This window comes from Tyto alba, unplaced genomic scaffold, assembly GCF_018691265.1.
Source record: "Tyto alba isolate M040663 unplaced genomic scaffold, T.alba_DEE_v4.0 Super-Scaffold_11, whole genome shotgun sequence".
NCBI lineage: Eukaryota > Metazoa > Chordata > Aves > Strigiformes > Tytonidae > Tyto > Tyto alba.
In genome coordinates, this window is record NW_024881273.1 from 11,330,137 (window position 1) to 11,353,074 (window position 22,938).

At 41.3% G+C, this 22,938-nt stretch overlaps 1 protein-coding gene across 2 annotated transcripts in view; it reads right to left on the minus strand.

Annotated features, from left to right (window-relative positions):
* The window catches only part of PNPLA7 (patatin like phospholipase domain containing 7), a 126,816-nt gene that overhangs the window by 45,454 nt on the left and 58,424 nt on the right, over window positions 1–22,938 (minus strand). For both annotated transcript variants that reach the window (XM_042786733.1, XM_032999994.2), the window contains exons 20-25: window positions 18,844–18,904; window positions 16,582–16,731; window positions 8,282–8,345; window positions 7,595–7,763; window positions 6,307–6,489; window positions 5,584–5,702 (exon numbers count right to left, since the gene is read on the minus strand). In XM_042786733.1, the coding sequence (XP_042642667.1) occupies window positions 5,584–5,702; window positions 6,307–6,489; window positions 7,595–7,763; window positions 8,282–8,345; window positions 16,582–16,731; window positions 18,844–18,904 (746 nt within the window). The remainder of the gene's footprint in view (window positions 1–5,583; window positions 5,703–6,306; window positions 6,490–7,594; window positions 7,764–8,281; window positions 8,346–16,581; window positions 16,732–18,843; window positions 18,905–22,938) is intronic.

The following is a 22,938-nucleotide window of genomic DNA, read 5'->3' on the forward strand; positions in this document are numbered from 1 at the left end:
TGAAGGATCCAGGAAATTCCCATGGGATTTTCTTTCCCATGTAGTAATCTCTGTATTGAGTATGTTTAGGATCCCATAGGGAAAAACACTGCTCTGTGTTCTTTATGACTGTATTTTCAGTGCACGCATCTGAAGGAGGCTTCTGAATTCAGGCAGCAAATTCCTGCCCTCTCCCCCACCACATTCTTTTAACAGCACACGGCTTGGGTGCTTGTGGTCAGGTCTGAGTTTGAAAAAGCAACTCCCCTCATGCTTCCAGTTAGTACCCTGTATTTGAGGTACAGTAATTGATCTGATGAGCCCACTATCTCCATTTCAAGTACTGCAGCTCTGCAGGTGTAGTTTTAAGACAACGTCCATACACACACACACACAGTTCTCCCACTGACAGGAGTAAAAAGCCTCGTATCATTAGTAATCTGCCTTAGTGGAGGAATAAGAATTAATCTTCCTTAACTGTTGGAACTGAATCTGAAGCACCTGCACAGTAAAACTTCACACTGTGTCCCCAGGAGATTCTGTTACTGCCCAAGACTGAACATCAGGGTTTCATAACCACAACACTGCTATCACCTGCACCACAGGAAAAGAAGCTACAGCATGGAAAGTGCATCATCTGCATCCTGTGAGCAAACTGTCCATCCTGAGGAGAGCACTTTGTCATTGGAACATTGTTTCCACCTCAAATTTCAGCTTTTTATTCCTCAGATGTTTCGTAAACACATGGTAGGCGGGGGTATGAGATGGCAGCTCCAGCACTGCACTACCAGCCAGCCTGCTCCACCCCACGGTGTGTGAACCTCGGTCCTGACCTAGGAGCCTGCACTTCTATTACACCCTAGAAGACTCACTAAGCTTAGAGATGTTCTGTGCAGTCTTCCCTGTTTTCAGGGAACAGACATGCTTCTCTCTGCTTTTGTGGACCACGGAGCAAAAGGCAGCAGTCCATAAGGGATCTCGGTCACTAGATACCTTGCACAGCTACAGCTCCTAGTGCTCCTCTCCACAGCAGCAGTGCTGGAAACCAGAGCTTCCCACACTGCTGTTTGACCTTGGTCTGTGGTGGAGCTAAAAACCACCCCAAAAAAGAAGAGGTTTTAGTTCTAACAACCCTTCCTTGCAGCACATTACCCCAGTAAGTCCAACTGCTTTGTTACCATGTTATGCTGCTGAGTATTTGCATGTTTATTAATTCTGGCAGCTTGTCAACTCTTCCTTAACCAATTCAATCAAGGGAAAGAAAAAAAGTGACTTCATAGCTTCCCTCAGAAAAAAGATGATGAGAATTTCACAGGAGGTGAAAACAGAATTTCTGTTACTTGCAGTGATCCTCTTGCCAAACACCAAAGATCTGGATCATGCAATGAAGAAGCTAAAGTTTCTCAGAGTCAAGATGGCAAAATACAATTAAGTAGAAAGCATCGAGCAACTAAGTAACAGGGTAACCACAAAACACCTCCTGTTCTCAATTATCATGAGAAAAGGACAGAATTAAGAAACAGCCTCCCCTCACCTGGGATGACACCACGTGGGTTTTGTACATTTTAAGGCTCATCTCCAAGTTAGAATAAACAAAACAGAAAAACAAAACAAACTCCAAAACATAGTAGCATATTTATTAATCATTTCTGACTCCTCACATGAGCATACTGCAAATTTAGCCTCTACACTTATGCCAACTCTGATACTACTTAATTGCTGGGAGTGTAATTAAAGGACTGTGTTACAGGCCATGGAACATCAGCAACACATCCTTTGGTCTGCTAAAGGCAGTTGGGAGCTCCCCGGGGACAGCAATGTGCAAAGACACTATAGTAGGAATGTAGTGTATTACAGCACAGCATTTACTTACTTTCAAGTGTTTTCCATGGGTAGTTCAGGTCATCAGTACTCAAATCCAATTTTTTTTTTTTTAAACAAGATGGAGTAGGGGAAGCACTACAGCCACTGAATCAGAAGATAAAGCCAGCCTTTAAGGAGCAGAGAGACCCAAGTCAGGCTCAGCACAGCAGCCAATAAGTGACCAGGTGGCAGATGGACTTGCCTCTCTAAAAGCATGGGGTGTGAACACTCTGCTCCTGAGCACAGGCTTCAGGAGCACAGACAGACAGGTACGGCAACAAGTGGGTTCATCAGACACCAATATCTCCACAACAAGAAAGGCAAAACCTGCTTCTCCCTAAGCTGCTGCTTTTACCCTCCATTTTCAGAGGGCCAGAGCTGAAAATAAAGAAGAGGCAGAAAGAATGAGTTGATGACACAGGCCAACTGCCCGCAATGAAAAGGTGTGAGTCCGAGCCAAATCCTTAGTCAGCAAGAAAGCTCTGTGGAAAAAACCTGACGTATCAAGAGCTGAGGTGAAATAATGTTTGAGGAGAAAACTAAATGGAAAAAGGAGAAATTAAAAGATGCCCTGATGAAATACCTACAAATATCCTTCAACAGCAGCTCCTCAGGGAAGGCTTAAGTGCTCTGCCTGAAGGAAAGGGCAGTGGAGAGGAGGGAAAGGCGCAGTGTGCTGCAGAGCCCCGTCCACCCGTGGCACGGACGGGGCAGGACATGCAGACTCCACAAGTACCGTCTGGTCAACGCCTCTGGCACCACATGCATTCATTCCCAACATGAACGTGCAGCTGATTATTATGCCTCACTGTAGACAGTACATCCAAAAAAGGCAAGTAACTTCTTTTAACAATAGCTCTTTCCTTCTCAGTAAGCATACCTTATGCACATCATGTATGTGTATCATGCGCTACTGCAAATACAGCTTCTTATCAAAATAACCAAACGGGATCAGGTCTAATGCTTTGTAATTTCCCATTATGCCTATGTGGGATAGGCACGTTGGACCAAATTCACTCCTAAAATAACGACATTATAATCAACAACAAAGCCTGTCATCACAATTTTGTTTAAGTCAGTCTTCTGAAACAGCACAACCCTTCCCCTCCCCCCCCCAAGCCCTAGGGATTCCCAGACACCTCTATATTAATTATTCACTCCCCATAAATTTTAGTTTTCAAACAACTTTGTGAAGACATCTATAGAAAACCAAAGAAAAGGTGGGCTGTATGTGGGATGGCTAAAGGTCATGAGAATGATCTATGGGAGGGTTTTTCCCTTTGTTGCAGGGCTTGATGTATCATTATTCTTGCAACTATATCTCAAAGGTATTATTTTTCTAAACGCAAATCCCCTTTCCTTCCCTCAAACTCCACAATGTTTCTAACTGAAATTAAGTTAGCACTTAACAAAAGCAAAATGCTATAATTTTAGAACTGTATCACTTCGATTTATTTTATTTTTATACTCACAAGAGAAAGAAAACCTTTAGTTCCTATGAGCTTTTTGTCATGACAAACCACAAAGATAATTACTAGGAAGCTGCTCTGGTAAAACCTCCCAAACCAACTGTCACTGGGAAGCCAGACAAACATTCCCAAAATAACAACTAAATAATTGATATTACTGGAGTCACAGAACACAATACCTTCAACAGAAATAACCACCAGCCAGCATCCTATAACTATTACCTCTCTCTGGTTTTTGTGACCAGTATGATTCATGCTTCTAGAACAAGGTAGGAGGTTACTTCATGTAATATATTATCCAAAGACTACGGTAACTATCAAGAGTCTGTGCAGTGACCCATCAAGATGTTTTTAGCCAGAACGGGCTTTAATCACAGGATGGCTTTAAGCACCTAGTGCATAATCTCTTGAAGTTCCCTTGTTAGTATAGACGGGGACCTATGAACTTACTTTGACCTTCCAAAGGCAGATTTTTACAGCTTTCAGAGTAACTTTGTCCTTTCCCCAGAGTCTTAATTATATTCTCTCCTCAAAAACAAACTTAAGAAATCCAAATCTTTCATCTTATCACAATTTAGATGACAATTCGACTACAGAAATAGCATTCTGTACCTTTCAATTGAAAACACAATGCTCACACCATCCATGTGCCAGCCTGAACCCCCAGAAAAAGCACTGTAGTCCATGACCTAAATAGGGTTTCAGAGAAAGAAAAAATTATCGTGTCTATCTGTTCTGTCATTTAATCCTCTTCAAGTCCTCCGTATTGCATGGATGCAGAAATGAGCAAATTAATGGCTAATGGCACATGGTTACATTGCTGAATGTGTGGTGTGTATCCAGAAATCCTAAAGCCAACACAGCAGCAGTGCAGTGGTTCAGATTTGTGGAGGAGGACAACACAGGACCAACATACAGGCCCAATAATCCTGCTCTTTCTTACCTCTGCTCTTGAAAACCAGCAGGTGGTAGCTTGCAAATTAAATAGTAGAACAATAAATAAATAGTTTGGCAAAAATTACAGCAGTGTTTAGTACAGGAGGAAGAAAGGAAGGGAACGAGCAAAATGTGCTGCCAGAAATAGAGGTCCACATATTTTAGCATGACACAGGCTTCAGTAGAGACAGAGCTATCAGACAGCTTGTAACAAAAAAAAAAACCCACAAGTGCTTTGCATCAGTCGATTAGAAGCCTCCTGAGATACCCAGATTAAGCAGAAGCTTCCCTCCTATGCTTTGCTTTGTGTCTCCACAGGATAGTGCTTATCTCAGAAATGAAATACTAAAATCATCTTAGGTGAGGAGACTGTGAAAGCAAGCAGGATAAAGGCGTCTTTGCAGACACTCAAAGAAACAGCCACAGTGCTGGCTGTCTCAGCATCAAGTGACTAATCAGAACAAGCTGTCACAAAGGAGCTCTAACCTTTACTGTAGTGAATACTCCCCCCAAAGCACGCACTGGCCCAAAGACAAAAATGTGATATTTCCATCGAATTAAATAGACAGACTACGTGCAAATCATATTTATTTTTGAGAGCGGTATTTCAAAGCAATCCTTTAAAGAAGGGCTTCAAGAACACTGTGATGAAGACAATGAAGATGGCACTCTCTTGAGAGAAAGGGCTACTAAATTCTGTCTCAACATGGAACTCTCAAAGTAAAAGGGATTCTAAAGAAAAACGCCAGTAATAATTTATTTCCAAAGCTCACTATTAGAATTCCATCTGAATTCCTGGAGTGTTCAGCACACACCTGGCCCTCGTGTCTGCAAAAACACAATCTTTCTGTAAAGTAAGGCTGTCAGGTACCTGGGGTTTTGGGTGATTATGAGGAGGACATTCTCCCATTAGAAGGCATAATTCCTCTTGCTGCTCAGACCTGGAAGAGCTTTGGGGGCCTTTGAAATATTGTGAGCCATTTTCTCATATAAGAATCCACAGGGGGAAAAAAAAAAAATCCATAGTGTAGGCCAACAAAAGAAAGAAGTATCGTATTTAGTGCCCAGGTCATCTCCTGGTATGAAGCCCAACTTATAAGAGGTCTTAAGAGGTCACAAACAACACCCATGTTCCTTCTGCAGAAATCCAAGCACAAATCCACACAGCAGGTTACGTTTGTGTAACAAAAGCAACTCCTCTCCTCCAAATGCTGCTTACAGAACAGCGCTGATTTTACAGGACGCCTGTTATCCTGAAGAATCTGTTGCAGCCCAGTGACAGTGGTGCTCTAGGATCTGGTACAATGCACCAGCGTGCCCAGGATAAGCCACCTACCTTGCTCCTCCGCCCCCGAGCACCAGCGCAATGGCATTTCCAGTCAGAACACGAGCCAGGCGAGAAAAGTCAGAGTGACGGTCTGGTGGTTTCTGAAACACTCGTTCATACATCTCTATCTGCAGAAGAGAGGCAGAAGATGGTCATTCCACAGGCAGTGTAGACTCTATACTACCAGCCACCCACACACTGTTAAAAAGTGGGTAGCTCTTCTTCAGATGAAGAGGGTTAATGAACTATCCAAACAGTTCTAGTGATCATATGCATCCCTCATACTTTTATAACAGCTGGGAGAATTTCCTTGTAGCACAGTATTTTCTTTGGAGCTATTTCTCTTTCTTGACAAGGATTCTAATTTACTGTGAAGCATTCCAAGTCTGCCTCTGCTTTACCTTTAGCGTGGTTTTTGCAAGCATGGGGTTCCTCCCAATGTAAAGGACTCCACCACATGCACAGCCCTCTTGATACGATCTTGGGATAGTATTTGCTGTCTTCAGTATACCAGAAAGCCAAGTATGCATCCATAAAGAAGACACAAGCCCCTTACTATGCTTCCTATAGTAAACTGAGGCCACACAGATTTAAAGAGCACACCATCTCTCTATGGGTAAGTTGCACGTCAGAATATCATGTAGTATCAGTATCTCAGACTACCTTTGATACACGGATTACAAGTAAAGTACTACAGCTAAGGGACCAGCCACCAAAGCAGGAATTGCTTACCAGCTTGGGCAGACTTCTTTTGGAAAAGACTCTGCGTGGACAGTGGAGATGAAGATGAGCAGAACACCAGCTCCGCATGTTGAGCCATTCCACAGTTCGGGAAGGGAGAGGCCCATCCTCCTTATGGAGCAGGACGAGCTGCTTCTGGGCTCGGACCGCAGTGTTCTCCAGCATCCTCTCCAGCTAGAGCACGTTATACACACCAAAGGAACGGGGGCGTCAGGTATTTACTGCTCCAGTATCAGTTTAACAGAATACTGTACTGTGGAGTACATATATGCACACATACCCCTATTCCTGCCCCAATCTGCAAACAACTATGCACAATAAGAACCCTCAAACAAGATTGATTTAGACAACTACATTGTTAGCTGTGGGCTTACACGGCACACAGAACTCTAAAATCAGGCAAGGATTTAAACCTGAATGCTTAAAAATGAATGCTTTTTACCTAAAATATAGACCATTAAATACACAGCAGACACATGCTGTTCATGCAAAATGAGATGGCTTCCCAAGTCATACTTAAGCCTACAAACATTCAGCATGCTTTGTTCTTTCACTTTTTCCTTCTTGCATTCTTTCCTTTTATTTTTCTGTTGTTTTAGGCAACCGATGGTGACTTGCTTTTACTGTGCTTCCTGCCTCCCACATACAGTCATGAAGAACCAACACAAAGTGACATACAAGAACGCTGCAGATGGTGCCAGTCCCAGGCTCTTTGGAGGTCAGACTCAGCACTTCACAATCCTAAAAAACCCACTAGTGACTTCATTTTTAAATTTCTTGCAGAATTTATGTGCCTAGTCAAACAACTTTGGTAATAAAATATCAAAAATAAAAATAGATAGTAAAAGGAAAAAAATACAGCTTACAATCTGTAATAAAATATATTATTCATATGATACAATTTATATCTACTTTTTCCTAGGCAAACAGCATGAATTCCATCCAGTCAGAAAATAATTTCTCTCTCTATCTGGAGATCCTACAGAGAAATTCTGGACAGAAACACAAAGCTTCAAAGCAATTTGACTTTTGATTTACCATTGACCAAAATGACTCTTTAAAAGGAAAAGAACTTAGCTGGAAATACTTCTACATAAAACTTGTCGTTCCATAGGACCCTCATTCAATTTTTTTTCTATTTATAATTCACATTTCTCAAGAATATTTCATTATTTATGCTTCACTGGGTATTAAACCCAGGAAAATTCACGAGTATGAAACAACCTTCTTTGACCTGGACTGTTAACATTGCAAATATGGGAAGGAGCTATTTCCACACCTCTCCAACAGTAGGCTCCTGGTCTCCCAGTCCAACAATTAAGATGCAGTCAGCCTGTCGGATACAGCGCTGAGTCCAGGGAGTGAGGGTGCTGTCTGCCTGGTAGAGCACAATACGGTGAATATCCTCCTGCTGTCCCAGCCAGCTTGTTAGTCGGTATTCATGGATACTGGGGACAGAAAAGGAAAAAAAAGAAAAAAACACAAAATTCAAACGGTTTTATATCACAGCTCCTAACAGAGTAGAAAGAAGTCTTACTTGTCAAGCACAAAATATGAATGGTAGAAACCTGCATCCCCTCCTCGTGCAGCCTAAGAACCTTATCTGATCACATTTCCAGGCTAATACTTTCTTTATTTCTCCATTATTTACACCATTAGATATATACACAGAGGAAAAAGGATGCAGTGATGCCTAACTTTAGTAAGACTTCCATTGCACCCCTAAGAATGAGTACACTATACCCACTTGGAACAATTCAGCTTTTCCAATTTCACAAGTGAGAAAGTAACTATGGAAAAAAACAGCCACACTGGTATCAAATACTCTTGAAACGTTGTTGTCTCAAGCACCTTGATGAGAAAGCACAGTATTTTAGAGCACAGAATTTTATTCCCAAACACTGTATATTTATAAGAGCAGTAGAGTATCTTTCTGCATTTTTTCGTAAGTAACGAGGGCAGGTACCTATCCAGCGCAGCAGAACCAAGTCGCTGTTTGATGTTATCACTGGTGAGCAGCAAAGCAGGACCTGCAAGAACAAGAAGTTCCATATGTGAACCCCTGCCATTCAGTTCCTGACAAACTGCATTGAGAAAAATGTAGCTATAACAAATGCAGTTCCATGAATTTGCCTTGAAGATCATGATGGAACAGCGCATCCATGAGAGTTGTAGAAGAAAGAGCTGGCACAAAGTGTTCACAAAAGTTTTCACACTTATCTACAATAACATCTTCCCATCCTCCATATTCCCAGAGCTCTGTTACTACATTAGTTGCAACCTACAAGCTCTCTTTTATCATGTCCCTCAGTGCCGTGTAGGATGATGGTTTATACTGCAGCTGAGTTTTCACAAACACAGCATTTGGAATATGACATACCTTTTGCAACCACAGAAAGACCAAGAATTGGGTTTCAAAGAAAAAAGCTATTTCGTTCACCTATTGAGATACATAATTTATTCATCCTGCACCGAACCAACTCCCCAGATGCATCCTAAAGCTCTCTGTAGTACTACTTCTACTTATTCAACATGCCAGCAGGAACTTATACGACTACCAGCTCCACGGAGAAAGAGACTCCCGAATCTGTAGGGCACAGTCCAATTCACACTACTTCCACTACAGAGATAAGCAAACACACACACCTGGCAATGACATTATACCTGAGATGAATTTTGCTGCATGTAAACTAAAGTGCCTGCAAGAAACCTTATTTTTCTCACAGCAATTCTATTTCAGCAACAGCAATGCATGCCATATGTGGTGGAGGCTGCAGAATAACTGAAGCTAAATACAAAAAAAACAAAGGAAGAAAAACTTAAGGGATTAACCTCATACCTGATTAAAATATTATCCATCTTATATTGAGAGAGAAATTCACATTTACAAAATATGGAAGAGCAGCTGCTTTCTATTAATGTTTTATGTAATTCTTCATTTTTTCATTATTAAAATAACTGAATTTTATGTACAAAATAACAAAACAATTATGTGAAGTCTCTCAAGGCACTTATAAAGCAGCATGGTTTAATGCGTTTAGTAAAAATTAAGGGACCATGAATGAACAACATGGTAAAAGGTCACAATTTCACACTTATATGCTCAAAAAACAAAAACTACAAGGTACAGTATCTGTAGCTGGTCATTCTGACCTTCAGGGAAAAACTCATTTTCCCCACAATGATTGACTCTTGCGAAGACTTCACTCTGTTTTAACACACTTTAGTGTTAGACCTGAAAAAAATCTCAAAAGTATGATTTTTAATCTTCTATTTTCAAACACACAAAGAATGTTTTCTCTTTGCTACACTGATGATGAAAGAAGGGCAAACAAAAATGGACAAAAATTATCCTGTAAGCGAAGATCAAAACATAAAAAGTAAAAGCTGGTAAGAAAGCTCAGAATTTAATTTCCTCATCCCCCAATAACATTTATGGCTGCTGGTTCCTATGAAAGCAACAAGTCCCAAGTAGATGGAATTAGTTCATAAGCATTTCAAGTGCAGAACTGATTTAACCTGCCCTTCGCTCCTGCATCTGTGCTGCTCCTCCGCTTGTGCCCGTCCAACCATCTGTCTGCAGGGAACAGACCCAATACTTGTGGGGATTTTTACCACGTTATTTTTAACATTGGTAGATTCTCTGATCTGATCCACCATTCAGCCTCACAAACAGTTGGTCTAGTACAACTTTGGAAGGCATAAAGGGTTTAACAAAGGTCTCCCAGAGGAAATGCCGATGACATTGAACGTGATGAAGACAGTGAGAGTGAGAGAGAGGGCAAGTCAATTTTGAAAAAGCATTCAACAGCAGAGTTACCATTTGTGTTCATTAATGTGTCAAAGTTCTCAGCAAAACAGAAATGATATGTGGACCAAATATTCTTACGGGATATGTGACTTACAGAGCTTTATGACAGTGGTAGAAGTTTAGTAGGCAAAGACAAACAGCCAGGAATGCAAAATGAGCTGAGGAATACAATAAAAATGTCAAGTAAGAGAGACTAACGCCGAGGAGGGAACAGCGTGCTCCACCTCTGTGTTTGCCTGCCACCTCCCTGCACCCGGTCACCGAGATCCAAGAACATCAGCAGAGGAGCCTGGAGTGCACCACACTGATCTGATGCACTGGGGCCCATGCCCTAAGGGGAAATCATTAAACCCAGTGACCCTGCCAGCCAGAACACTTTTTACGTGAGGCGAGAGGCAGACTTTGTAGAACTGGGGTGCATCTTCAGGTTAGTCGAGGAGACGGCTACTTCACCCACAGACATCTTGAATGGGGACAATACATCCCCATCAAGCATCAAAAGAGCCTTGCAGAGGCAGAGAACTTCCGAAATCATGTCCGCTCACCTCACTTTTGTATTTGGACAAGAGGTAGTTCACAGTATATGACACAAACAAGCGTGTGCGGACAGACACACAGCTGTGCCGGCGCGGGAGGAGTCTGCCCAGCATCGCCCCTGCACACCGGCAGCGCGGACAGACACCCCGACCCTTATTCATCCCCAGCACAGAACACAGCGATGCTTCCAACTGAACCAACTCTGGTTTGTTTCAGAAATAACAACCATCTGCTCTACACTTCCAATTTCTAGCAGGCTCCCAATTAATCAACCATTAAATAACCCTCCATTAATGTGATCAAGAACACCAACATATGCGTTCTCATAAAACAGAATGACCAAAAGTGTTATTTAAACTAAACTGCTGAGAGCAATGAAATAATAAAAAAATAAAATAAAATAATAATTAAAAAAAACCCCAAATCATTCTCAAGTACATACCTCTCCAACAGCCACACCTGCAGGCAGGAGCATCCAAGACAATGTATTAATGCATCCTCAACATGCATTATCAGTTACACACCATCACCTTTGATGCTCTCGCCACACCTGACATCAGCCTCGCAGGCAATTTACAGCTGCAGCTGGAGTCATGAAAACACCCCTCCATCCTCCAGCAGCAGCCTCACCCTTCAGGACTGTTCTCTTTCAGTAGGATTAGACATGGGGTGAAGAGCTCAAAGTTAAGAACACAGGAGAGGTGATATGAGGTAACATTAAATATTTATCTAAGCCCAATAGTGTCTCTCTGACTTCGACCAGCAGCAGATTGTTGGGGAAGAGTATTAGAGCAAGGAAAGCTTAATTACATTCTCTGAGCCTCCCACAATTTGCAGTTCATGAATTTCTCAAGCCAGAGGCAGTGACTTTTAACGGCCCCTGGGGGACTTTGAGCCAAGTGGCTGGGATTCTGAATCCCACTTGTATGGCTTCAGGTGAGAAAACTGCATGGCTTACCCCCAGGCACAGAGGACCAATGACTCATGGGGAAACCTCCTGGAGCATCTAAATTGGTACTCCAGAGTCATCTGTTTTTCAGTACAGAACTACAATTCCATGGAAGAGAAGTGAGGAGAAGAAACTGCTGGCAAATATCAGAGATCTATTTCATTTTGCCTTTTAAGAATAAAGGCACTCAAGAAAAGGGTTGAGACAGACCTTCCACAAGGCTTCCAAGCTCAAACCTGCCCCAATAAAGAGACATAAGCAGCACATGAGACATAAAACTCTTCCTTTCTTTCCAAAGATGAGCATGATACTCACTTTGGTAAATATTTTCCACGTAAGACCGATTTCACAAGATATGCAGGAATGGGAATACAGATATCCTAGTTCTAAGTCTAATAAAACATGGTCAAAAAATTGCCTAGAGAAGTCAGAGGCCCAGGAGTGATCTCTGATGCTTAGAAATGGTTAGAAATGCACCTTACCTGGAAAAAACACACAGAAAGATACATCCAGTACAAAATGCACTGTAGAAAAATTTTAGCACAGCAAACTTACTTGCCTCGACTTCATAAGAACAGAATTTATATTTGGACTAATAAAAGTCTACAAAATTATGGGTCAAAGAGACAGAGCTGATAAATGAGTTTGATACCCCAGCATCAGAAGATCTTGCCCAGCAAAAAACAAGTTATGCCAAGGTCCAGGCACCACACTGAACACTTAATGTTTAAATCTAATCTGTGTGTAAAAAAGGGCAAATTCAGGCAGAACTACAATTAAAAACTCCAATAAATTATTAGTAAAGATATTTCAGTGAGCTTTCCAATACATTATACACTTTTAGAAATTAAAAGCTTATATTTAAAGGGCAGAAAGGAAGCAGAGGCACACATATGTTGGATTTGAAACCCTCTCTACTTCAGTTTGAAATTACATACAATCAAAGGCTCTCACATTTAACCAGAATTCGCACAGCCACTTGGTATCGTTTAGCTGGTCTCAGTACAAGAACAAAAATACAGTTAGGCAAGTACTGTTTAAAAATCTGAATCCTGGAGAAAAGTGTTTTGATAAGAGATGCTCTCAGCTCTCCCAGGATTAAGGGGAAAGATTATTAACAACAGACATCACAAACACTGACCAGCATTCATTGACATGGTGATCCTAACCTGAAACTTTGCAGAGCCGTGAAATTTGCCCACTTTCATTTCACTCCCGTTCTGAAGTGGAAAATTCTGCCCTTGATTTTTAGAAATTTTACATTGTACATTCTCTTTCTTTGGAGACCCAAAGATTCAAAGGGCGGGTTTTCACACTGAAGCACACAAGCACACAGAGTGAAGAAGCAGCAATGTAGCCTCCGGTTCACCATGGAGAGCAGGACTCTCCTGCTCTCTCCTCAACACTCAGATCATATTTGACATTCATACCTGAAGGCAGACTCATGTAGAGTTACTGCTACCAGGGACCAAGTAACTTTCACCATCCAGCTTTTAACAGAACAAACTCCATGGAAACATGAACATCCCTTAGTATTTAATTGGGACACAACCACACTGTCCAGTAAAAAAAAAAATCTGAATTATCATAAACCACTGAAACACCAGATCTCAAAGAAACCAACGCAAACTGGTTGGATAAAGCTGCGGGTTGTGTCACACGTTGATGCCTCCTGTGTGCAGAATGCAAGTACAACCTGGCCACCCAGGCCAGCGTGCTCTGAGGCCCAGACGGTCCAGGATGGAGAGCAGCCTGGTCATGCGATGTGTTCCCATCACAAAATTAAATCAAACAAATAAATAAATAAATATTTGAAAAAATGTATAATTAAATGCACAGAACAGAAACAATCAACCAAATCAGTATGTCCTGCCTCATTACAAAAGTGCTGGGGGGGGGAGGGGTGCACGTGGAAATTCTGAGTACTATTCCAATTCTTGTGGACAGTATATATTAATTTGTGGTGTTATGAAGCTTCCACTATAAGATTGAGATATTCTAATTGTCATTATTTTTATATTTCTTTAATAAGATGGAAGCAGTTAAATTTACCAAAAAAAAAAGAAATCCTGCTGAACAGATTAACCTGCAACCAGCTCCAACTCAGCACTGCCAACAGCCTTCTAATGCCAGTTCCAGCAAAAGAAAAGCCATCCTCTAACCTGATTCTGCAGGCTGTGTTACAACCCAGCCTGCATCCCCACCACTCTTCCCAGGGTGAGGGTCAGCCTGCTCCCAGGAACAGCAGTAGCTGATACCTCACATGAGGATTCTTGCAGTGATCTCAGTATTACTGCCCACGTCCTCCTAATTTCTTCTATCCTCTTGTCTCCCACCTGCAGCAAGGGGATTCAAGACATCACTGTGATATTCACCTAAATTAATAGGAAGAGTAAGGAATGTTCCACAATAATATCTTAAGTTGCAAAAGAAAGCTAAAACTAACTGCTTTCACCCCACATACTAAGACTACCCTCCACTGCTCTGGAACATATTTCAAGCCTAGAGCAATGAAACAATATGGATCAAATGTTAAGTCAAGTGTTAAATGATAACATCTGATTACAATTTACAGTTAAAAAAAAAAAGTTGGCTCAAGCAAACCAAAAGAATAAACAAGAAAAATATGCTAAAAGCAGCAAATCTACACAGCAAACCCCCTTATTTTCAAAATTAGGAATATATACACTGAAAGAGACTTCCTTAAGAGAAAGGTTTTCAATTAAGCCTTCTCAAACATATTAAATAACACCTCTCATTTCCATAAATACATTTAAAGTCTAATCGCAGTTCACACCCAAACCCCAAGTGTTAATTAGCCAATTTGAAAGTTAGAAGCAGGTAAGTGCTCAGGTGGCAGAGGCACAAAGCTCCAATACATCAGCTGCTCAGCAAGACACCAATGCAAATTTTTTCACATAACATTTCAATTTCCCCACATGTAAAATGGACACAGTTCTAATGGTGAGGTGAATACCAGGACAATCTAAAAATAAACTGAAATCTTGTTTCACAATGCCGACTTTACTACTCATTTCATTTTTGATGCAAGAAACCAGAATTAAAAAACATTCCAAAAACCAGCCCCTTTCTTATAGCAAAGCACCATCTGGCAGATCGCTCACAGCATTTTGTCATGACCCAGTAAGGAATGCCCAAACAACTTATAGCTATAGCACAAAGGAGAAAATACAAAAGCTACACCTCTACCCCCGCCCTACCCTACCCCCCCAAAAAAAGAGAATGTTGCTTCTGCTAAAATAAAATTAAAAAAAAAATAAAATAAATACAGCCTGCATGAAAAAACTTTCAGCACTGTACAGGATGTAAACACGCCCAGTGAAGCACTGGCAGAAGGTTAACCACTGTCTCAGAGCGTTGTGGGGCTGAATAAGCAATAGGCTGACCCGACAAACAGCGACTATCGAGGCCAGAGAGCTTGCTCTACCAGCTGTGTTTTGAACCATATGGCTAGCTGTGTTTTCACACAACACTTTCCTCTTCCCACTGCAGCCGTCTGCTCCATTTTGGCAAGAACTTCAGATGCCAAGGTTGTATAGTACCATCTATAGTTGCCAAGCACTACACAGACTTCAGTTTAGGAAAAGAAAAGAAAAAAGAAGGGTGAACAAGGAAAGGCCAAGTGATCATAACAAAACCCCTCATTTGTCATGTTCTAGCTGCTTTCAGCTAGAATGGTTATTTTTATTCTGAATAGTCCATCTACCTACTTAAGTTTCTGTTTGTTTTATTTAAAGGCTCCTAGTGCTGTCACACATCAAAACAAGCTGGCAACAATCCATAAGAAGTACCCATTAGCAATATAGCTACGGCTGAGATTCGTGCTCTGTTATGGATGTAAGAATCTTCTGCCATCCCCAAATAAGAGGAATCTTCAAACACCCACAAATTAGTTCTCACTGTAACACATCTCCACCATAAGCTGCACAAAAATTCGTATTTCAAAAGGGTAAAGAGTTCAAGCGTCAACAGCTTTTTCCTGTGCCTGCTCACCCAGAAGATTTTTTTAAACAGAATAATAAGTGCCAGCTCCAGATACCCTTAGGGTCAAAATGGAAATAACCAATAAATGTAAGTGGTTATACCTCAAGCATCATGTAACCTGTACTTTTCAAAATAATAAGCCGTGAGATAGCAGACTAACAATTCATCAAAGGACTACAGGAGATTTACTCAAGAGATCTGAGATAGTGCATGAGGATGAGAAGAGGATGTTCAAGAAATGTCAAACTGTAGTACCGAGCATGAACTGAATTGTGAATTAAATACATGGCTTTGTGAGCAACTGGAACTTGCACACACAACTTCACCAATGGATGAAGCAGTTGATAACTCAGCTGTGAGCTGAATGCATGGTTTTGTGAGCACCAAACAGACAAACAAGCTGGCAACAAATGGGACAATGATTTAAGACTTCAGTTCGGCCTTCCAGTGCCAACCTGGATCTCCTCCACAAGCCTCTTCCACCAAGTCTTACGCTTACCACTCAGTGCACTACCTCAATAAAATAAAACTGCGCAAGAAATCCTTTGCTGGATGAAGCTGTACAACTGAGGAAGTCTGAAAGACTCTCACACATGAGAGAGAGAGAATCAGACTCTCAGACATGCAGTGGGAGTGGTGCAGTGGACAAATCCCCCCACCAGCAGAGTCCCTGCAGCCTTAGGAGTGCTGACAGCAGCCAAGACAACAGGCCAGACAGATCAGCTGGTATTTCTGAGTCACTAAGACCAGAAAGTTTCCCACTAAAATTAAAATGCACATTAGGGATGGGGACAGAGAAGCATGAGGTCATGAAAAAGGTTGACCCTGAGCACTGCTGTACTGCTGCCCCTCTTAACGCTGCATGAATCCACCTTTGACTAATGACAGGTACCTGGCCATACCTTTCTAAAAAGATAAGCAGCATTTATTTACTGTGATGCAGTAACGTGTAAGCACTTCTTACCCACAGCGCTGAGAGCATGCTTGAGCTCCAGAGTAAAAGCCATAAGTGGCACCTCTTCAGACACTGGCATAATTGCTACTGTGGAGAGATTGCTGGCAGGATTTCCGGCATCCCACTTGCTACTCGAGCTGTGTAATCCAAGAGGATGACCTGTTTGAAAACAAAAATCTTGCCATCAGCCAACCCAGAAAGCTAGATGTCATTTCATTGTTTCCAACTGCCAGGCAGCAAGGAAAGGATCACTGAATTGCTTAACCTAAGATAAGGTAAACGTAACATCCTCTGTATCACATGAAAGGAAAGAGTTCCCACATATTTCATTCGTAAGAGGATGAAGATCAGTTTCCATCATTTTCAGCTGCTGACATAGTATGCATGGGTAGAAGTTAGGCAATGTTAAAACTATCTGGATGCCAGGAACAGATTAAATGCAATGTGCCTTTATTTGACTTGTTAAGAAAAAGATAAAAAAAGGCACTTTGAATCACTTTGGCCACAACTTTGGGACAGGCTTTGATTTAGCCCACAAGAGGAATTAGCTTAAATAACAAAGTTCCTATAGGGAATATATATCTCCATCTATTTTCACTTATCTCCAAGATGGGAAAATGTGGACCTTTACAGATATGTGCTTAAGAGTTTTAAAATAAAATACAGAACCTCTGAAATAGCTGCAAGTAACTGTGAAAGTATCTCCAATACCACATAATAAACTGAGTAAGAACAAAGAGTATGAGCAGAGGAAAGCATTTTTTGACAGAAGCGTGTGACGCGTGTAATGAAGATGAAAATCTTCCTAGATAGCTTAGCTCAAGAAAAGAACAATGATAGAGGTGCTCTAGAAAGGGTTCTTTTTATTTTTATACTGTTTTCTTCCTCTTTAACTAAGGCTTCTCAGACAACCTTACTTTGCTGCTAATGCCTATCAATTCAGCTTTAAGTACACAATAAACTTATTGTCATACAAGTTAGGATTTAATGTCCTGCTTATCTTATTTTACTCAGCAAAGGCCTAAGGCACACCATCAAGATGAACTGTTGAGCTGGACGTATGGAGGTACTTGATATGAAAACTCAGTCAAAGTCTATATGTAAGATCAACAGTACACTGCAGGATACAGAGAAAAATCAGATAAACTTTTTTCAAATATATTCAGTGATTGAGTTATTCATTTCAAGTCTTCTAAAATAGCTCTGCATAAAACATTAAATAGTTTTTCCACTCTTTTTGGTGATCTTCAAGAAGATATTTGTAGGTTCAAACAAGTTACACATCACTGCTCAACTCCTTCATCTCCACCAGTCCTTCCCTCCTCAGAACTTCAATGGTGATTCTCTGATTGAACTCCTATTACTGTCACTGATTTTCCTCCCATTTTCTCCACACTGCATATTGCCCTATTTCCCTAGCAGTGCAGACTCTGCCCTAGGCCACAAAGGCATTTCAGCGTTCACAACAGTTTAAGTACAATTATCACTAGAGATTCATACACCGCTGATTGTGTACTGAAAGCTGACCATGTAAAGAAAGAGCAGATTTTGAGATTCACTGAAGATTTTTCCAAAACGTGAGTTGGCTACTTCATTTTTAGTCTCCTTGGAATATTGAAAAAAAACAGCAATAAAAATTATTTTTAAAACTCCAAGCAAACAAAAACCAAACAACCCACAACAGCAAATAACCCCACACCACCCTCAGTAGTTAATGTGCATTTGTTTTCTTTTAAAAGATGCTCAAGAAAATTTGGAAAATTTCCTCCTACTCACTTCAATCAGTAAATATATTTTGTGTATGTGGCAGAGGCAAAACAAAGTTTAACAACCAATACATTGCAGACCATTTCCTCTCAGACAATTCATTAAGATAATGCAAATACAGACATATTAAGTCAGTCTACATGCAGATGCCACTCAGCATGACTATCTGATTCAAGTCTATTACAGCTGCTATTTCCAATGCTCCCTTCGAGCTCATCTCTTACAAGAAATTTCAAGGAAATTTCACTGTACATATTCAGCAGTACTCTTCTATCTCAATTGCAAATCATTCCATTCCCACACTTAATTAACCATGCTCCGCCAAAAAAAAAAAAAATTGTACACATATATATAATAAAATCACTATTCACTTTTGACAACAGCTAAAATATTTAGCAATGAATTATCTGTTCAAGTACGTTCTTTGTTTCCAGATTTAACAATGTAAATCTAGCTCCAAGGAAGCACCGGCATTAATGGGAGTAGTTGGGGAAAGAGTCCTACCTCCTTGCTGAAGACTGCCAAGAATCTTCTCGCCCAGTAAGTGAATAAGTCTAGTCACAACCTAGCAATGGGAGAGAAAGAAAATAAACAAACATTCAGGCAGAATGTACTAAAAATAGCGCATCTAAACGGATACTTTCAAACTTTTGTAAGATGTTATCTCATGTTGAACCATACAGAGACAAGGTTTTGTAACCATAGCTTCTTTCCTTGTTGTAATGTATGGTGACTGATCATTTGTCTTGATTTATTTTACCTTATTGTACTCTAATCTGGAAAAACAAGAAAACAAAGTAAAACCAAAAGAGGCAGTATTTAACTTACTTTGGGAGCAAAAGAAAAAAATCCAATTATTTTTGGAAAAATGTCAAATTGCATTTTAGTTCTCCTCATTTCTCTCTGCAGAGCACTTGCACCTCTAAGTCACTGTCACTATTCAGTGGCTGTTGCACACCACCTTCTGTAGGTACTAGAGGCTCAAAAAGGTTCAAGTCTGTACCCTCTGTGAATTAGTCAATGTTTACAGCAACCAATTTCAGACATCTTGAATAAAAGAGAAAATATATACTCTAAGCACCTGCAGAATCAGAACAAACTATCTAAGAAATTGCTTTCTCCCTCAAATCATGTGTGTGTGGTACCTTTGAAGGGACTGATTTTTTTCCCAGTTTTTTTTCCAACAAGACTTACATCGATATAAGCCAATATTCAAATAGTCAAGCACATCTGAAAACTTACAAGCTTATCTCTAACATTAACAATCAAGAATTCCCAACAAGTGGTGTAGCAGAAGACTAATAACTGCAATATCAAGGTGTGGCAGACATGGAAAATACATCACTTATTTGTGCATAGCTTTTCAGAATGTTTTACTGAGTAAGGAAAAGAGATATTTAAAGGTATTAAGAATTAATAAAGCAATCGTTAGATACTCTCCCCCAAATAAATAATTTAAGGTCAAAATAATTCTAATCTTCAGGAGGACATAAAAAACCCTTTAAAACCACCACAACAAAAGTTCTCCAAACTTTTAACAAGCTAAACAAGCAGCAGCAAATGGCTGCCTTGGATTTTGGACAAAGAAAGACACACTGTTCCCACAAGAACAGGCACTTCAGGATGCATCTTTCAAATAAAAGACACTGCAAGCATCAAGACAGGTCAGCATGCCCATCAGAATCATTTATATATCCTGCTTTAAAAAAAAAAAAAAACAACCAACAATAAATTGCTCTAGACTGTGAAACTCCATAACTTTAATAAGCACCAATATTTTTTAAGGATCTGTAGGAGGGAGAGGACCAAACAGGTAGCTTCCAACACAGCACGACTTACAGCGGAGCAAGGAGTATGAGCTAAAGAAAGTTATTTCAGCAATTTCTGTCCCATAGCCATAACTGCAAGTTCCTAAAGATGTCACAGCAACCATTTCCTCAGTGTTCCAAGATCAACTTCCTTAAAGTTCCTCTTATTTGCACCAACAGTAGACACGCTGTCCATACCTGCTTCGCCGAGAGCACCGACGCAGCGCAACCACCGCCACTAAGCAGCGCTGGCGGAACGACGGCCGCTCCCGACAGGCGAGCTCTCACCCCCCTGCCTTATACCAGAACCTCTGACAGGATCTAAAGTGGTTCCATTTGTCCAAAATATAAGAAGGGCTGATGGCCACCCAGCCACCCAGCAGACTCATTACTACTTTAACAATGCCAAGATCTGCGGTTCTGGAATTCAGTAAATGGCGCTGGGTGTAGCCATGGAAAGTTGTCCCAACTATGAGGAGCAGGGAGGGGAAAAGGGAATTCTTAATAAAAACTGAGACTGATTGCCCTTCCTAAGAGAGACAGCTTGTGTCTCAAGAGCATTCACTATACCCTGCTCACACGCATTCACCTAATAACCTCTATTTGCGCACTAGGACTTTCCTTAAGCAGTTTCAGAAAGTGTTATGAACCTTTTACACTTCTGAACCACTTTAAATGTCAGAATTTTAATTACTTACTAAAACCATCTCCTGTATTTATAACTTTTTCTTCTTTACAGACAGCTAAGGAGAGCTCCAGATAAGGTAAAGAAAACGTCGAAGGTTAATGACAGAACTAAGAATAGAACCTATTGGTCTCATTTTCCAATTGGCTGCCCCTATTACGAGGAAATATTATTTGTTTTGTTTGCTAGAGCAAGCCTTAAAGCCTTGGTAGGTATAGATATGGAAAAATTATTTCCCCAGTGACTTTGTAAGACAAGCAAATTGCCAACCATAACAGGATGAGTCACTCTGTCGCAGTCATGGCAACGTCGAAGGAGCATCAATTTGGGATCAGAGCTAAGAACTGGCCTGAAATTTCCTTCGAGTTTTATACTACATACTCTAAATTTTCTTTCACAAAAAGGCAGTGTTTTCCTTTAAAAGAGATTTGTCCATCCTTCTGAGAGAGAAGTCAATATAAATCACATCTCTTCATTGACAACAAACCCAAACTACACCCATTACTGTGCAGGGCAGCCAGAGCAGATCTTACCAAATTCAGTACAACTGGGAAGAATTCAAAACCAACAGACAAAGGAGAAAAAAAAAAAATAACAATCATCCTTCAGTTTTCCAAGCACCTTTATTCTAACCCCTCCAGTAACAGGCCACAAGAAGGAGCTGCACAGTTTGATGCAGCCCAAGGGACTGTGACAAGGTAGCCAGGGCACCCAGGAGAGGCCCTGGGGTGGCATGGAGGGGGCCGGTTTAGCTGGGGGAGGGGAGGAGGAGGAAGCAAGCAGCAATTAGCCCTTGGGCTGGGAGGTCTCGGACAGGGACTGAAGGGAAGCAGAGTTATTCCCAGTGTGCCAGGAGGAGATGGAAGCAGGAGAAAAGCAGGCAACAGGGCAGTGGCAGGTGGGTACCTCGGCACAGACGTCTGGGCAGTGATTCAGCCATCACTTATTCCCACCCTATCTATTTAGCTACATTTCGTAGGAAAAGCTCTGGAAACTGGCAGTGAGGGTACAGGCAGAGGGGGAGGGCAAGGACTCTGGCAACGCTGCTGGGAAAACCTAGAAGAAACACTGGGTTTTCAGCACTCCGGAGGTGCAGTGTGCCATACAGCCTGCAGCACTGTCCCCAGCACCGCTGAGCCATGGACGGACGGGGTACTGTTCTTCCAGAAGTAGGAAAGTCTTCTACCCCCTCTCCCATGCCAGACTCCCATGCCAGTCTTTCCCAAGCACTGTGCCAGAAGAGAGCAGAGCACTTTCCAGACATCTGTACATGCAAAATTGTCTCATTTCCACAGTGTCTCCATCACCCAGGGCTAGACAGCCTTCACAGCACAGTCGGAAGCGTCTGGTGTGCTCATCCCTATGGCACATCCTGGATTTTACAGTCTCTTCTAGCACCCAGCCACCCATCCCTGCAAACACATACCTCGCTCTCCACAGCCACTGAGTTGCAGCCCAATCCACTGGCACAGAATTAGGCGGTTTAGATTTAAGGTTTGAAGAAGAATCTGCACTGCAAAAAGGCAGCGAGTTGGAGTCCACACTTCTACAGGGTTTCTAAATTGGGCAAGAATCATTAATTGCCTGCAAAATAAATGCAACTTTTTCCCCCCTTGTGCTAGGGATGGAGCCAAACTTGTTTCAGTTTGTGAGGAAGTTGAATTTATCATTCCTCATGATTAGAAACTGTGGCAGCAGTGAGCAGATCCTGCTCTGTTAATCACAGTTAGTCGCTTCAACCAATAATGAGAAGCAGAGACATTGATTAGGCACTTCTGTTGTAAGGCCAGGCATGAACAGAGCTACACCGCTGAAATTGCCATACTGCAAGTTAAACTTGTCCTTGTGAAAAGGAGTGCACTTTCCTACCTGCTGCTACCATCTCAGGCTGTGAAGTGACTCAGAAAGGTCACAAGGCTTTGCCAGCAACCTAAATATACAGCTATAGGGTCCTGCAGCGCGAGTCCGGACTCTGGAGCCACAGAGCCTGCCTGGGTCGTAAAAATGACTGAGTCAACTTTCAAAAAAAACCCCAAAGCAACCAAAAATCTACTCTCTTAAGTTTATGCAAAAGACTTTTCAGACCAGAAGGAAGAAAACTGACCT